The 18,311-nt window shown below is 40.2% G+C and overlaps 1 protein-coding gene across 3 annotated transcripts in view; it reads right to left on the reverse strand.

The window, feature by feature from the left end:
* The window catches only part of SPECC1L (sperm antigen with calponin homology and coiled-coil domains 1 like), a 128,762-nt gene that overhangs the window by 70,907 nt on the left and 39,544 nt on the right, over nt 1-18,311 (reverse strand). For all 3 annotated transcript variants that reach the window (XM_036077942.2, XM_078060707.1, XM_078060708.1), the window contains 3 exons: nt 14,048-14,201; nt 8,129-9,759; nt 6,452-6,659 (listed from right to left, as the gene is read on the reverse strand). In XM_036077942.2, coding sequence (XP_035933835.1) covers nt 6,452-6,659; nt 8,129-9,759; nt 14,048-14,201 — 1,993 coding nt within the window. The remainder of the gene's footprint in view (nt 1-6,451; nt 6,660-8,128; nt 9,760-14,047; nt 14,202-18,311) is intronic.

The following is an 18,311-nucleotide window of genomic DNA, read 5'->3' on the forward strand; positions in this document are numbered from 1 at the left end:
TGGGTTATTAACTAGATCTCAACTGTTGAAAGTATAGGTAGTTTCCAAGTTTTTGTGGTAAAGGAGCAATTCTGCAACATACATATCTAAGTTTACATTCGCAAACTTACAAGAATGTTTCTAAAGAACAAACTTCTGGAAGTGGATTGCTAAAGTACTGTTGTACTTTAAATGTTGATCAATACCCCAAAAATGCTGCAGTAATCTATACTCCTTCCAACAGTACATGAGAGGGCCCTTTTCCCCCCTCCTACACTATCAATCTTTTTTACTTTCCACACCTGCTAAGTGAAAATTGGCATCTTGTTTCGAGTTTCTTTGCTTTTTTAGTGAAATCAAGCATCTTTTTTCACCTTTTCTGCTTATCTATTCATACGCTTTTTCTAACTAATGGATTACCCTAATATCACCCATGTATATAATCTTATATATTTGATATGTGTTACCAATATTTCTCCCAATGTCCTTTATTTATGGTACTTTTGTTTTGCTGAACTGAACATTTCAATTATACACAGTCAAATAAGAGACTCCTTTATGGCTTCCCAGTATTCTTTAACATTTTTTTTTTAAAATAGGCTCCACACCTAGCATGGAGCCCAATGCAGGGCTTGAACTCACGACCCTGAAATCGAGACCTGAGTTAAGATTAAGAGTTGGATGCTTAACTGACTGAGCCACCCAGGTGCCCCTTCCCCATATTTTTTAAAAAGGCTCTTCCCACCACAGAATTATACTACGCTCCTCTATTCCTTCTGCTACTTCTCTACTCTCAGGCCACCCTTGCTTACAACTGTCACTAGTGTTCCACGTAAAAGTGCAAGACCTGTGTTAGATGTCAGGCCCTGGTCCCCAATCTCAGGAACTACAGAGGGCATGAAAGGAGCCATACATACTTGCAAGCACACACAGAGCATAACTACACAAATACTAAGTTGTTGATAAATTCATCGTAACAAATGGGTACATCACCACATCACCTGAGCCACACCTGAGATCTCCCTGGTCCCACTACCCTCAACACCAATCAGCTTTGGTTTGCTGGACTAGTGGTAAGTCAAGTCACTAACTTTATTTCTTTGGGCTCAGCTGAGTTGTTTCCTTCTGCTGTTTCTCTTGGAAGATACTAAAATGTCCACTAAGTCCTAAGTAAGGTTGGCCTTACTTACTTATAAAGGACAAGGATAATTAATATTAGTGACTTCTACGTGTTTCTCAACAACTGTGAAAGTCACTGTTCTAACCACTGGCCTCTCCCTTCAATACTGGCTAAAGGCTCTGCTGATGACACATTCCTACGTGGGGCCCTCCTCCACAGGTACAAGGACATAGAGTGGGTGGCTTCAACCAAGGCAACAGGGGTGAGGTGGGGGGGTGCAGGGGCGCATGCGCGCACCCGTTTCACTGCTGGGCCAAACTGCTTTTCCCTATGTGTGGTCTTCATTTCTCCAACACAACATGGCAGCCTGCCGTTACTTCAGGGCAGGCTTTACTTCTTGTCCTGAAACATCATGGCAGGAGCCCCTGGCACCATATTCCCCACCTTATTTAGAAAAAGAATCCGAGCCTGGGGGCAAACACCAGAGCCAGCACCCTGTAGAGGAGAGGGCAGTACAACTTCTGGCAATCCTTTACACCACAGCCTGAAACTGCTACTGTTCCCAGGCCCTATGGTCTCTGAGGAACCCCCATCCCCAAAGTCAGGCTGGGAACATCACTACTCAGAGCTTCAGTGTTCTCCTGCACCGTAGGTTTTTCTGCTCTGTTTGATTTCTTGATATCCCCAATTCCATCTGCTTTATCTATTCCAGAAGTTACTCAAAATTGTTGATCTACTGATGAGACCCCTCACCTATTTTCTCTTTGGTTTAGGTTCATTGTAATTTTTATCATTGCAATTTTTATATTACGTGGCAGGACTGTTTCACTAAGACTTCGGGAGGGAGAGGAAGTACATGTATGGCCTCAGGCCATCATCTTGAGCCAGAAGTTTTAACAGTATTTACTGAGTGAATTTTACGTCAGATCTTTCTAGGGTGGAATGCTAAATCCAAACACTACGAAAAAGTACTGCAGGCCAGGTCTAGGCAGTACGGCACTGACATTATCTGGAAAGCCATGTGGGATTCCAAATACATCTTAGGCCTTGTGATATTGTCCCACACTCACTGAAGCTCTACACATTTTTTTTTCAGTCTTTTTTCTCTATGTCCTTCAGACTGGATAGTGCCTAACTGACTGATCTTTAAGTTCACAAACTCTTCTGCATCTCTACTTTGCAGTTTAAATGAATCAGTAAACTTTTTATTTAAATTTCTCCGTTCTAGGATACGTATCAGGTTCTTTTTTTACAGTTTTTATTTCTCTGCTGAGATTTGCTATTTATTCATTCATTACAGGCGGATTTTCCTCAACGTCCTGAGTAGTTACAACTGCTGCTTTAAAATCCTGTCTACGGAGTGTCTCAGTGGCTCAGTCAGTTAAATATCCAACTCTTGATTTCAGCTCAGGTCATGATCTCAGGGTCATGAGACTGAGCCCCATGTTGGGCTCCCTGCTCAGCGGAGAGTCTGTTTCAGATTCTTTCCCTCTGCCCCTCACCCCGCTTGGGCACTTGGCACTCTTTCTCTCTCAAATAAATAAATCTTTAAAAAAATAATAAAAATGAAAATAAATAAATAAATAAATTTCTGTCCACCACTAAATTCCAAAGTCAGGATCATTTTGGGGTAAGTGAGGAGTGACTACTAATGCATACAGTTTCTTTTTAGGGTGATGAAAAAGTTCTAAAGTTGACTATGGTAATGGCTGCTTAAAATATTCCACAGAAGAAAATCTCAATTTTTCGGGGCACCTAGCTGGCTCAGTCAGTGGGGTGTGCGACTCTTGATCTTGGGGTTTTGAGTTCAAGCCCCATGTTGGGTGTATAGATTACTTCAAAATAAAATCCTTTAAAAAAAAAAAGCTTTATTTATTTATTTGAGAGACAGAGAGACAGCACGAGTGGAGGGGCAGAGGGAGAGGGAGAGAAAACCTCAAGCGCACTCTGTGCTGAGCACGGAGCCCGAGGCAGGGCTCAATCCCAGGACCCTGAGATCATGACCTAAGCCGAAACCAAGAGTTGGACGCTCAACCAACTGCAGCACCCAGGTCCCCCCTTAAAAATAAATTTTTTTTTTAAAAAGAAAGTTCAATTTCTCAATTAACAGCAAGTCCCTTATTCTAAGTGCTGATTTAGCATCAATCCCAAGTGCTAGAATTTGCTAAGAAATAAATTAACTCCTATCAGACTATAGAGATATAACAACTAGTTTCATGTAATACATGAAACCTGCTTGGATCCTGGTTCCTAATAGAAAACTATAAGACATTTTGGGGACAGCAGAGAAAATGTGAATATGAGCTATTAGATGATACTAAGGAATTATGCCAAATTTTACTAGATATGATTACGAGGAGAATATTTAGGAGTCACATACTGAAATATTACATGTCATGAGGTCTACAATTACTGTCAGCTGATTCAGTTAAACACACACATACACACACAGAAGGTAAATATTGCAAAACATTAATAACTGTCAAATCTAGGCAGTGGGTGCTAACTATACCATGCTACCAATATTTCTGGATATTTGAACTTTTCATTCCAAAAAACTGGGGGGAGAAGCTACATGGCTAAAAAGAAATTTTATTCAGGATTTTCAGCCACTTAATAATTAAAATCCACATAATGTTAACATAATTTTATTTTGGCAATGATTTTTCATCCCAGGAATCCTTATCAGCTAACATTTTTCTACCTATTACCCCAGTTACCACAAGATGTCACTCTTCCCATGTTCAAATCAAAAGTCTTGCAAGGGAAAAGGCCTTTATCAGTACTAAATGGAAAATGCACTCAACTTCCAAGTTAATCTGAAAAACTTTAGAACCTTTTATATTTAGGAAATAAATAAATCCTCTCAGTTCACAGACAATGAAATACAGACTAGATATAAATGTTAAACTGAAAGTTTTTTTAAATTTCAGATAAGAAAGCTTTATCTGCAGGACTATCACTATCTTCAAGGAAACAGTCCCACCGTCAGCTACTTTAGTATCCAAATGTCTCAGAATGTTCTAAATAACCCTGGGGTCAATCCAGAGAAATGGGGCCAACTAGCCAGAGCTCAGAACTACAAGACATGTTTAGGACTCCTGCAGATAAGCCACTCTCTTGGAACTACTTCAAATCTCCCTGGGGTGCCCGGGTGGCTCAGTCAGTTAAGCCTCTGCCTTCGGTTCAGGTCACGATCCCAGGATCCTGGGATCGAGCCCCGCATCGGGCTCCCTAGTCAGTGGGGAGCCTGCTTCTCCTTCTCCCTCTGCCTACAGCTCCCTGCTGTGTGCTCTTGCACACTCTCTCACTTTCTTTCTCTCTTTCTGTCAAATAAATAAATAAAATCTTTAAAAACAAAACAAAAAACCTCCCCACCTCTGCACCCACAGCACATGGGATCTGGCCCAACACTGTGTTTGCCTATTAATCCTCTGTCAAGGAATAACACACTGTCAGAGCCCAATGGAGCAGTATTATGAACGAAAAGATTTAAAAGCTTTAACTAACATACCAAAAAACGGTTATTCCCATTCTCCTTGTCCCCACCCCCAACCTGGGTATCATTAAAGTGTACTACAACTTAAAATTTGTTAACATTTGAGGAATCTGGATGAAGAATACATAGGAGTTTTTAAGAAGCATTATTTAGAAATAATTCCAAATTTATAAAAAGGTGCAAAAACTGGTACAAAAAGCACCCATATACCATTTTCCTCAGATTTGCCTATGTTAACAGTTTACCCATCCGTTTTCATCATTTGCTATCTTGTATCCCTATTTATCTGTCTCTATCCATCTATCCCTGATGTTTTCCCTGAACCCTTTAAGGATATACATCATGGGGGTGCCTGGGTGGCTCAGTCGTTAAGTGTCTGCCTTTGGCTCAGGTCATGATCCCAGGGTCCTGGGATCGAGCCCAGCATTGGGCTCTCTGCTCGGCGGGAAGCCTGTTTCTCCCTCTCCCACTCCCCCTGCTTGTGGTCCCTTTCTCTCACTGTCTCTCTAATAAATAAATTAATTAAATCTTTAAAAAAAAGAAAAAGGATATACATCATGGCTCTTTACCCCTAACTATTCAGTGTGTGGTTCCTAAGTATAGAGACATTTACTTACATAAACACAGTATAGTTATCAACTTCATAAGCTTATACATGTTTATCTAGCATCTACTTTTTCTTTTTAAGATTTTATTTACTTGAGAGAGAGAATGAGAGAGAGCACATGAGAGCGGGGAGGGTCAGAGGGAGAAGCAGACTCCCTGCCGAGCAGGGAGCCCGATGCGGGACTCGATCCTGGGACTCCAGGATCATGACCTGTGCCGAAGGCAGTCGCTTAACCAACTGAGCCACCCAGGCGCCCTCTAGCATCTGCTTTTGACCAGTTTTGTCATAACATCCTTTATAGCATTTTCCCTACAGTACTAGACCCAGCCTAGGCAAAGGTATTACATTTAATTGTCATGTCTCCCTAGGCCCCTTTAATCTGGAACTTTTCCAAAGGCTTTTATGACATTGGCATTTTTGAGGAATACAGCACCTCTTGTGTTTTTAGTAAAACATACTTTATTTTTTGTCTATTTAATGTTCTTTATAATTAACTGAAGTTATGCCTCAGCCAGAATACGGCTTAGCTGATGCCGAGTCCGATTCTGTGTGCCTCTGTCACTTACACGATGACCCAAAGTGTTGCCCAAATTTTTCCACTGTATAATTTCTGGTTGTTTCTTTTACCTCACTTGCAACATAATAAATAGTCTGTGAGAAGCCATTTTAAAATCACCCGAATTTCTGCTCCTCATCAAATTGTCAACACAGAAATGCTTTGTACTATTTTTGTAACTTTTTTATAAGTCTGAAATAATTATCAAATAGTTTCAAAAAACTTGAAGCAACTTAAAATTAGAGTTTCAATTCTACCAGATCATAAAATCTCCTTGGCAGGGAAGAAAATGAGACAACAAATAAATACCTGTGCCTTAGACATAAGATTATGAAGGATTGATTTGTCTCAGTATACTTGCAATCACTAAAAGTAAACAATAAATGGCTTTTCCTAAGACCTAGAAATAACAATCAGCTTTTCCTTCAAACGATTTTCTATAACTAAGCACAGTTTTAAAGCAATGCTTCCACTTAACAGTCCTTCCTTAGGAACAAAACACAGCAGCCCACAGACGACTGCCTACTGTGTGAAACCTGCCTGGCCACATGCATATTTCTCCTGGGTGCTGTCTACTGCACCAGCATCGCTGCACAGGCAGAGCGTTCCATTCTGCTACTGAATGCAAACTATCCCCACTCGTTGAGATGGGAAGGACAAAAAGGAATGAAAAGGTCCCCCATCACTTACTTTCTAAATCAGAAATAATGAGGTTGTCGTGGAGTTTCACGGCTCGGTGTTGCTCTACTTCATCTTCAAGTTCAAAGATGGTTTCTTTCATGTCGCTCCTCTCTGTCTCTTTTTCTTCTAGCTCTGATCTTAGTTTCTCTAATGTCATATTCAATTCTTCTATTTGTTTCTTAGCTTCTTCTTGGAAGGCTCGGTATTCATCTTCTACCTATACAGAATTGATGGTGCGGATTAGAAAAGTGAGAGCTGCTCTAAGAAAAATTCCAGAATGGAAGTATACATTGTTCCAAAGGAAGCTGAGCGTGAATTGCTAGGTATGAACTAAAACCACCTGTGTAAAAACTGTCTGAAAGTATGAAAAAGCACTCCACAATAATATAGGATTTTATGTAATATGCTTAAGCATAATTTGTTGCTACATCATTGACAATTATATTGACGTATCACTGAACTTTAACTAGATTATGAGGAAATTTTGGAAATTCTTCCTTCTCCAAAGTTTGGACAGAAGGCATGCATCTGATTAATAACATCCTCTCCACCCAAAAAAAAAAAATGTCTGATGTGTGACAGTTTCATTACCAAAATAAAAATGGAAACAAATTCTCAAATACTGTCACTGCAGAAGTATCAGCTCAAAGTGCCCTCCAACACATATGCTCCAACAAATAATACATTCCCTAAATTGTATCTCTAAACATCATCACTAAAATAATTAAGATCTAAATTATTTGAATTTTGGCCAAAGATATACTAATGTTTCTTACTTTAAAAATTACTGCACTAAAATAAGAAATAAAATGTTAAGATAGAATCATTGGATAACTCATGCAAATAAACCCTACATCAGCAATCACATGGGGCACAGACCCATGGCCGGAGTGCCAGCAACCCCAGCTGTAGTTCTGCATGAGTCCTCATTATTGTGGTAGATGTAAAACAAGGGGGCTGGACCCATGGTCGCTAAGGTCCTCGCCAGCAACAAGACAGCCCTCTAACAAACAGGAGCCTCCATGCTCCAAAAATATTTTTTAACTCGAAACAGAACTCTATTTGAAAAACTACAACCACAGGAAAAGGGGGAGACATTGCTGATCCCACAGACAGGTCTACTGGCTCTCATCTTTCCTATGCCAAAATGCATTAGAGATGAGGAGGTAAAACTGCACGATACGACCCCCCCTGGGCGCACCCAGATTAGAGACAAATTCTGTTGTTGTCATTCTAGTCCCTTCCTCTCACAGGCAGGAAAACAGTAACAAAACTCAAGTGAGTGGAAATGACATTATTTTAAGAATACTTTTGACTATATCCCAATAAAGAAAACCATTCTCAAGCTTTAAAACAAAATCAGCCTTAAAAAAGTGAATGACAGGGGTGCCTGGGTGGCTCAATCGTTAGGCGTCTGCCTTCGGCTTGTCATGATACCAGGGTCCTGGGATCGAGCCCCCACGTCGGGCTCCCTGCTCCGCAGGAAGCCTGCTTCTCCCTCTCCCACTCCCCCTGCTTGTGTTCCCTCTCTCGCTGTCTCTCTGTCAAATAAATAAAAATAAAAATAAAAATAAAGTAAAGTAAGTGAATGACACATCACACAAGTGATACTGGCTTTCAGTAAGTATGGTGTGTACTGCAGCTGCATAATGCTGCTCCAGAACATTTTATCTACTTGAGCAGTACCTTTGCAATGGTGTCCTGCAATCGATTGGCATCATTTCGGGTGTGAGCTAGGTCTTCCTGCAGGCTACTAGCCAGAGTCTCTGCTTTTTCTTTGTCCAGCCTGACACTCTCCAGGAGATCCTGAATATCAGATTTGTCTCCAGAGTTATGGATGGAATACAGCTCCGCCACTTTCTGCTTTTCATTCTCCAGCTGAGCCTTCAGGCGGTTCATCTCTATCTGATCACTGGCCACTGTGGCTTTGTACTCCTCTAATGTGGCTGCCAAGGCTGCTTTACCCTTCTGCTCAGACTCAATAATTCGCTCCATATGGTGATTGCGTTCTTTGAGCGCCCCTATCATTTCTTGAGCTTCCTTGTTGTCTTGTTCTGCCATCTTCAAAGTATTGCTTAAATGCTGCTGGACACCGAGAAGCTGCTCTCGTTCGAAACGGGCATTTTCTGCTAGGTCCATATAACGTTGCTCCAATTCCATATAGCGTCCGCTTTTCACATCCTCGTCTATGACATAAGAAATGTGATGCTCATCGAGAAGGGAGCGGAAATATTCAATCTGTCGGCTAAAGTGTTCCAACTTATCACTCTGCTGACATAAAGACTCCATAAGAATAACCTTCTCTTCCCCCAGCCTTTCATTTTCACTGTTCAGTTCCTGGGTTATCTGCTGTAAATCAGCTAGCTCTTGCAGAGTCGCCTGAAGTTCCTCACTTGTGCTGTGTTGGTTCTCTTCCATCTGATGTATCCGTTCTGTCAAGCAAGCGACGGACACTTCACTCGCGTTGCCACTGCTCCCCTTCCGGGAGCGCTCTATGCTCGGAACGCCTTCGGACTCTGAGGACGATGGTGCGTCCAGGGCATCATCGCTCGACGTGAGGGGCTGGTACACCTCACTGCACTCACTGTCTAGGTTGTCCATAGAGTTACTGTGCTGATGGTCCATGAGGGTGTTTTCATCCTGGCTCAAGAGATCCTCCACGGAACCAGGGGCAGAGCCTTCCACCGAAGAGGTCAGGGTCCCTCCTCCATCGCTCTGGTTGCCAGGGGTGATTTCTGGGCTCAGGGACTGATAACCAAACAGTTTTTCAGAATTGTCTAACCTCTGCTCTAGGGAAAAGCCCAGCGCGTTCAACCTGTCCTTTAACATTCTGTTTTCGTTTTTTAGCTGGTTGAGTTCTTCCCGGATGGCAGTATTCTGTTCCTGCAACTGCAGTAAAGTGGACTCGACGTCAGTTGGCTGGTGAGCAATGATGGCTTCCTTCTCCTCAGATTTTTCATCACCCTCGGAATGATCCTCATTAATGCCCAGCTGAGCACGCATGTCTCGGAGTTCATTTCTCAAATGTAAGATTTCCACATCCTTGGTTTTTGCCAATGTGAGAAGATCTTTCACTTTGGCTTCCAAAGCAGCTTTGTCACTGATCTGATTGTCTGACTTAGACTTGCTCATGCGAACGTCACATTCTGTAGCCGTGCGGCTGCGGGAACGCTTGGCCAATGCCACGTCATTAGCTCCCTGACCCACAGAAGGTAGTTTTTTGCTCTGGCTTAGTCGGGTACGTTCACGTAATCTTTCTCTAGTAGAACCGGATTCTTTATTACCTATGGAAGTGCTCCGCTTGGATGAACTTGTGCCTAAGTGTTTAAAACAAAGAATGGAAGGCAAAAATATTAGCAAGAAAAGGCACAGAGGTTATGCCCGAGGTCTAATCAGATGAGATCTAGAGACCTACACATTGATTCTGACCGACATTAATCTTGCCTTAGATTCTGGTTACTGTAAAATTCCATTTCCTCAAAACCAGATCATTCATCTTTTAATTATTAATGAAAAAGAAGTTATACACTGAATTGTATACTTTAAAAAGGTGAATTTTACAAAATGTGAATTATATCTCAATAAATCTATTACGTAAAAAAAGTTGCACGTTAACTTGAATCCTAAACCATGGCTTTAAACAAATGTCCAAGGGCATAATATTCTAGGGCAAGCTAGATAAAGCGGACTCTAGGATTAACCAGTCAGGTAGCAAACTAACTGTAGAAGCAGATGGTAAAGAAAGATCACAGATGAGCAAGAAGGGTAAGGCGGCTTCCGGACAAACAAAAAATCTAAGCTACCTATGATAAACACAAAGTATAATCAAAGTAAGTGCAAAAAGTTTTCACATCATAGCATGCCACATAAATAGTACCAATAACATTAATTATAATAAGGCTAATGTATACTTAGCACTTGCTTTACACACACACAGATGAACACTTCACATACATTAATTTATACAAGCCTCATTATTATCAACATGAAGAAACTCACACACACAGATGCTAAATAATCTGCCAACACCCCACATGTAATAAGTGGATGAGCCCAAATTCAAATGCAGGCAAACAGTCTGGCTCCAGAATCTGAAACTTAAGAAGTATGTTATGCTGCCTCCCTAAATGTTATAAAACAATAATGTACAAATGCTAACTAATGATGGCACATTATCAAATATGCTATATGAATCAGTATTACCTGACTGCTAAAATTCTAAACCTGTGAAAACTGACATGATCGTGTGTTTAATACAGAAAGAACAGGAATATGCTTACCTATAAATACTTAAGAAATAATTAGCTGCTTTTTACTTTGTAAAATAAGATCTAGACCTAATCAGTAAGTGTTCTGTAAGAACCTGATAGTTTTTTACGTGGCAGGCACCAGGCTGCAGAGGTAAGAGGGAGAGAAAGGTCGATGTGATATAGGAAGACAGCCAGTAATTCTGCCAGGGATCAGGTGTAGAGCAGGGGAGGGAATTCTGGCTGGCCACAGGACAGGATGAGGAAGCAGAAGTGAACAGGACGCACAGCAAGGAAAAGTAAGGTCACACAATGAATGGAAGCAGCAGGGGAAGTTTTTATGGGGCCCTGAACGCCAAGGGAAATTTAGTGAGTCCCACAGTAAATGTTCAATAAATGTTCTGGAGCAAGAAAGACAGAGAACAGCATTTTTATGAAAATGAATCCAGACGATGCTAAGTGAAACATCTGAGGAAGAAGAGCAGTCAAGGAGGAAGGTGGGCAGGAAGAGCAGTAAAAATGAAGGAGGGCCTACATCTGGGGAGTGAGATCAGGATCTCTGCAAGAACAGAGAAGGGATGATACATCTGTAACAGATTTACAGGGTAAAAGTAACAAGATGAGGAGAAACAATTGCAAATGGAGGCCAAAAAAGGAAAAGGGTGGTATAACCGAAGTATTCATTCTCTCCATTTCTGTAGACAGTACCAATCATCCTTCTTTTCCAAACCAAAACCCGTCCTAAGAAGGAAAAGATCTGGCCATTCCTGAAAGACAAAAGGAAAGGAGACAGTAATGAGGGGAGGGATTGATAATGCCCCAAAAGGAAAGGAGAGGTAAAGGAACGAGAAAGGAAGAGAGAAAACATGACAAAGAAAAGCTCCCCTTCGGGATTATTGTGCCCAGTGAGTAGACGGAAGAATGTGAGTTACAGACAAGTGAAATGGTCTTAGAGAAGTCACGGGGAGTAAATAAAGGTAGAGCAGATCAACTGAAGAGTTAAGGACGTTGTTAGGGGCTCAATTGTGTCCTCAATTCATATGTTGAAGCCATAACCCCCAGTACCTCAGAATTGACTCTACTTGGGAAAAGAGTTATAATTAACGTAAAGAGGTACTTATATTAACATGGGGTTTGTTACGGAGGGCCCTAATCCAAAGATATCATAAAAACTGTTATCTGTAAGAAGAGGAGACCGGGACACAGACACAGAGAGAGGGATGACCATGTGAGGAGACAATGAGAAGAGAGCCAACTACAAGCCAAGGAGAGAGGTCTCAGAACAAATCAAACTGGCCGACACCTTGATCTCAGACTTCTAGCCAGTTTTGGTGAAACTACGTGTCTGTTATTTATGCCACCCAGTCTGTATAATTTGTTATGGGTGCCTTAACAAACTAATACAGACGTACAAAGCTGCCTCCAGTAGAGGCAATGGATCCAGGGAGGAGATAACTGAATTCAGCTGGAGGGCAGGTGGCACTGGTCAGCAGGGAACCAGGGTACAAATGCGAGGGAGCTCTCCCAATAAATTCTAAAAGCTGGAAATAAGAAGAGATATAGATGGTATTAGAGTACTTAATTTCCTTCTTACAACACAGACTGCAGTGTTAAGTGTGGTGATGACCTCAGGCTTGAGCATAAAAGACCTAAGGTGCAGTCCTTGCTCCACCACCAGCTTTGAAGCCTGGTACAACGTGGTACGGTACCCAATAAATATTTTCTGAGCAAATGAATACAAGGCCTTAGGCAAGATACTTAAGCTTTAAGCATAGCTCTCACATCTCTAAAATGAGGATAATAACAGCCTCTACCTCATATGGCTATAGTGAGGATAAAATGGAATGGTGCCTGGTCTAACAGTGCCTTCCTCATGATCATACCACATGACTATTATAACTAACAAGGGGGCGTGATCTGGGATAGAAAGATGAGTCCACAGAAGATCAAAGTAGGAGAGAAGACAGTAGGTAAACCTGGGCTATGAAAAAGTCTAATACATACATGAGGGGCTAAAGGCCTAAATAATGATGATAAAGAAAGTCTGCTATAGTTTTTGCCAATGTGCTTTCATCAGCTGTATTACAAACAAATGATCTTGGGGCACCTGGTTGTCTTGGTCGGTGGAGCACGTGACTCTTGATGTCGGGGTTGTGAGTTCGAGCCCCACGTTGGGCGTACAAATTACTTAAAAATAAAATCTTTTAAAAAATAAATAAATAATAAAAAATAAATAAATAAAAACACACGATCTTGTGTTTACCGAAGTTTTAAAGTTTTTTCTATAAGCGTAAGAAGTAAAATATGATAGCATTACTCCTTGGACTACAGGTTGAGTTCATTTACGGACTCCATCAAATCTAAAGCCAAATTGCTGCTAATGAAGAGAGAATGGTAGAACACGAATGAATGGATCCAGGCATTGATCACCAAAAGCTGCTAACATCTTGGAAAGACAGACAACCAGAAATGATGTGCCTACTGGTGGATGGACAACTATTATGTATGAAGGAGTCTTGGGGGAAAAAAGGAACCTGAATCTGTCCCATCAAGGCTCTAGATCCAATGACATTAACAGTAAATGAACAAAGGAATATGGTCAAGGACATCAAGGAGATGTGTCATCAAAATCCAGATCACGGGAAAATAGAGGTCAAACATCCTATATTTCTAGAAAAATTAAATTGTAAGAAAAAAATAGATTTAAGGAAGAGTAACAATTTATAAATGGACCGTAAATGAATCCTGATCCAGAGACAGTAAATATACATATGCAGTATTTATGAAAAAGTTGGAAATTTGAGGGCGCCTGGGTGGCTCAGTTGGTTAAGCAACTGCCTTCGGCTCAGGTTATGATCCTAGAGTCCCAGGATCGAGTCCCGCATCGGGCTCCCTGCTCAGCGGGGAGTCTGCTTCTCCCTCTGACCCTCCCCCCTCTTATTCTCTCTCTCTCAAATAAATAAAATCTTTTAAAAAAAAAGAAAAGAAAAAGTTGGAAATTTGAATAAGTATTTCTTTATATTTATATTTATGATTTGAGGAATTACTATTAATTATTTTAAGGGCTGATAATGGTACTGTTTAATATTTTTAGGGGAATCCTTATCTTTCAAAGATAATTACATATTTGCTCATGAAATTATAGGACCCTTGGAATTTGCTTCAAAATAATGAGGAGGGAAGGTGGATGTTAAGGAATTACGACTGGCCATTGGTTGACAAGGGTGATGAGTAATGGGGTTGAAATACAAATACTTTTGTACATCGAACATTTTCTGTAAGTAATAGAACCCCTTAAATACCACTGCACTCTGCTATTTAAACAAAAAAGCAGTTTTACTCTGAATGCCACCCATACCTGTGCTGATCTTGGATTTGTTCTCCACGGTGGTCATGGCAGGGGCCGATGCTGAAGATGCTGTGGAAGGGCAGGTGCTTTTCTTTCCTTTAACACCATTAGTCACTGTCACCCCTCCAGCCATTCCAGCTAAGAGGTCATCATTGCTCTTGGTCTAGAAGCAACAGAAGATAAAAGCATACTGATTAGATGAAGCAAGAGTAAATAATATTTTGGGACTAAACAAAGCTCTTGGCTTTTACACTGAATTCAAGATCAAGAGCTCTACAAAGATTTTCTGACAGTTACCAAGCAGTACTTCATACTGCGCTACAGAAAGAGAACCTCTTTACTGGTTTATAAACAATCACACACTTCTTTTTAAAATACAAAAATCACATATGTAATCAAAGACTTTATGGAAGCCTACTGTGTGCCCACATGTGCCAGAGTCAGTGAGGGTTAGGAAAAAGTGAAGACATCCTCTTAGTTACTCTTTCACCTAGGACATGACTTATGAACAGGGATCATCTGAGTGCTGTCACATGGGCTCTGAGGAAAGTTCTATAATGCCACAGAAAGTGCCATCCTGCAATTTCTAGAGGGAAATACCGCTAAGAATCAGAAATAATCTTTATTGCTTTAAAGTAAATCAGTGATGGAACCATTACTTTGAAATTTATTTTTCTTAGAACCTGACCTAATTTTTAGTAGTCTAATTTAAGCCAAAATTGAAAGATTTTTTTCTTAAAGCTTAGGTAATATATAAAATCCAGACAGTTTAAGGTTAGAGTGAGGGTTAGTCAGCCTAAATGATCATACTCCTTGAGAAAGACCCTTTGCAATACTTATTTATATTTTCCAAAGACTGAAAAAAATACAAGCTTTTTAAAAAGAAAACGAGCATCAGCTATACTTCAATTAAAAAAAAGAAGAAAACAAGCCTCTGGATGAGATCGGGTATAAAATTATTACTTAAAGAAAAGATAGTGAAGAAACCTGTTTTTACTTCTAGGAATGGAAGAACAGAGGAGTTAAAAATCTGTGAAAAAAAGAAAAACTACTTTTTCAAAATCAATTAATTCATTTGAGAGAGACAGCACAAGTGGGAGGGGCAGAGGAAGAGGGAGAGAGAATCTCAAGCAAACTCCGCATTGAGATACCACAACCCTGAGTCCAGGGACGCCTGGGTGGCTCAGTCGGTTAAGCGTCTGCCGTCAGCTCAGGTCATGACCCCAAGGTCCTGGGATCAAGTCCTGCATTGGGCTCCTTGCTCAGTGGGGAGGCTGTTTCTCCCTCTGCCTGCTTTGCCTGCCACTCCCCCTGCTGTGCGCTCTCTCTCTCTCCCTCTCTAACAAATAAATAAATAAAATCTTTAAAAAAAAAAAAGACCTACTGTTGGTGGAAATGCAAGCTGGTGCAGCCACTCTGGAAAACAGTATGGAGGTTCCTCAAAAAGTTGAAAATAGAGCTACCATACGATCCAGCAATTGCACTACTGGGTATTTACCCCAAAGATACAAATGTAGGGATCCGAAGGGGTATGTGCACCCCGATGTTTATAGCAGCAATGTCCACAATAGCCAAACTGTGGAAAGAGCCAAGATGTCCATCGACAGATGAATGGATAAAGAAGAGGTGGTATATATATATACAATGGAATATTATGCAGCCATCAAAAGGAATGAGATCTTGCCATTTGCAATGACATGGATGGAACTGGAGGGTATTACGCTGAGTGAAATAAGTCAAACAGAGAAAGACATGTATCATATGACCTCACTGATATGAGGAATTCTTAATCTCAGGAAACAAACTGAGGGTTGCTGGAGTGGGGGGTGGGGTGGGAGGGATGGGGTGACTGGGTGATAGACACTGGGGAGGGTATGTGCTCTGATAAGCACTGTGAATTGTACAAGACTGTTGAATCTCAGATCTGTACCTCTGAAACAAATAATGCAATATATGTTAAGAAAAAAAAAAAGAAGATGATAGCAGGAGGGGAAGAATGAGGGGGGGGAAATTAGAGGGGGAGACGAACCATGAGAGACGATGGACTCTGAAAAACAAACTGAGGGTTCTAAGGGGAGGGGGGTGGGAGGATGGGTTAGCTTGGTGATGGGTATTAAAGAGGGCACGTTCTGCATGGAGCACTGGGTGTGATGCACAAACAATGAATCATGGAACACTACATCTAAAACTAATGATGTAATGTACGGTGATTAACATAACAACAAAAAAATAAAAAAAAAGATGTATAGTACAACAGAAGTTGGGGGGACTATGGCTATTGTGCAGAAAATATAAGCCTTTATTTTCATTTGATTAAAAAAAAAAAAAAAAAGACCTAAGCCGAAACCAAGAGTCGGACACTCAACTGACTAAGCCACCCAGGCACCCCAAGAAAAACTACTTTTTAAAAAAAAAGAACCAAAAAGTTTTGTCCCATTAGGGTAAAAGCATAAGTTAGCCAACTGATTTACTATTGTTGTCTATCTGGAGCCATGTAACCATAATAAATTCTTAAGCAATCATAACAAATTCATCTCTACAGATTAAAATGCTTCATAAATTACTAATCTCTAAAGTCTCTTCCTGTTCTGTTAGTAGAATAGATTCTGTTCTCATCATTCAATTATAAAAGTTACAATATAATACCATTTGCTAGGTCAATCTGTCTTACTAGAGGTAGAAAGGATTAATGTTTTTAATGAATTAAACTAATTAAGCTTTGGTAATTTAGGATTGTCACATTATGAAAAACCTAGTTATATAATGAGGAAGGAGAAAACTGCATTAATCATTAAGGATTGTTCATATTCTTTAAGACTAGTGTCTGTTTATGAAATTGGTCATCAACTATGATGCAAAAAATCTGTAAATCAAATTCTACTTCCTTCCTGTCAATTTATCCCTCATCAATTAATCAGTATATAAACTCAACATACCCTTATATTTTCAAATAACCTTTTATATTCCATTAATAGAAGTTAGAATTATCTTTGAGGTAATTTTTCTTCCTTCATAAGTTAAATGATAGTAGCGTACTGGCACATGAATAAACAATGGAATAGAAAAGAATCCAAAAAGAAACTGCATATAAAGACACCTGATTCATGACCAAAGAAGCAGTACAGAAAAAAATTGGTTTTTCAATAAATGATACTAGGTCAACTGCATATTCACAAAAGAAAAAAAAATGAATGAGCCCTATTTCACACCATATCAAAAATAAATTCCAAGGCTTTCTAACTATGATTCAAAATCCTGAATGATGCAACAAAGAATTGATAAATTTGACTACATTAAAATTAAAATCTTAAAGAATTTTTAAAATCCTGTGCATGATACAAAAATGAGAAACTGGGAGAATATATTTGCAATTTCTCACAAATAAATGGCTAATATCCTTAATACACAAAGAACTCTTAGAAATCAATGGGTAAGAGACACATAGAAAAGTGAGCAAAGTAAATAATCACCTACAGTCGATCCCCACACAATACAAAAATTATAACCAGAATAACTCACAATAGGAGAAATGCAAATTAAACAACACTGAGATACCACATCTCACCTATCAGACTGGCAAAAATGAAAAGTTATGACACATTCCTTTGTGAAGGATGTGCGGAAACAGGCGCTCTTATAAGTTGCTGGTGAGAACACAGCTGGATGTGGCCTTATGAAAGGCATCCAGCAATGTCTAACAGAACTATGTATACACTTACTTTGTTCCCAGCAACCCACCTCTAGGAATTTCACCTGAAGACATACCTCCAATAATACAAAAATACACACACTTAAGGCTACTCAATGCAGTACTGCCTTTTAAAAAAGATTTTGTTTATTTATTTGAGAGAAAGAGAGAGCACAAGCAGGGGGGAGAGGTAGAGGGAGAGGGAGAAGCAGACTCCCCGCTGAGCAGGGAGCCCAACTCGGGGCTCGATCCCGGGACCCTGGGATCATGATCTGAGCTGAAGGCAGACACTTAACCAACTGAGCCACCCAAGCGCCTCTGCAGCATTGTCTTTAACTGCAAAATACTGGAAACACCTTGAATGCCCATACCAGGACAGTAGCTCAATAAACTATAGTACATCCGTACAAAGACACATTAAAGAGAATGAGAAAGACTGCTATAAATTGGTGTAAAGAGATTTCTAGAATACATTAAGTGAAAAAAAGCAAAGTGCAGAAACAGATCTAATTATGGCAACTTCTGTGTAAAAAGGGGAAATAACACAATAAATATACATGTATCTGATCATTTATGCAAAAAGAA

Source organism: Halichoerus grypus, chromosome 13 (assembly GCF_964656455.1).
Source record: "Halichoerus grypus chromosome 13, mHalGry1.hap1.1, whole genome shotgun sequence".
NCBI lineage: Eukaryota > Metazoa > Chordata > Mammalia > Carnivora > Phocidae > Halichoerus > Halichoerus grypus.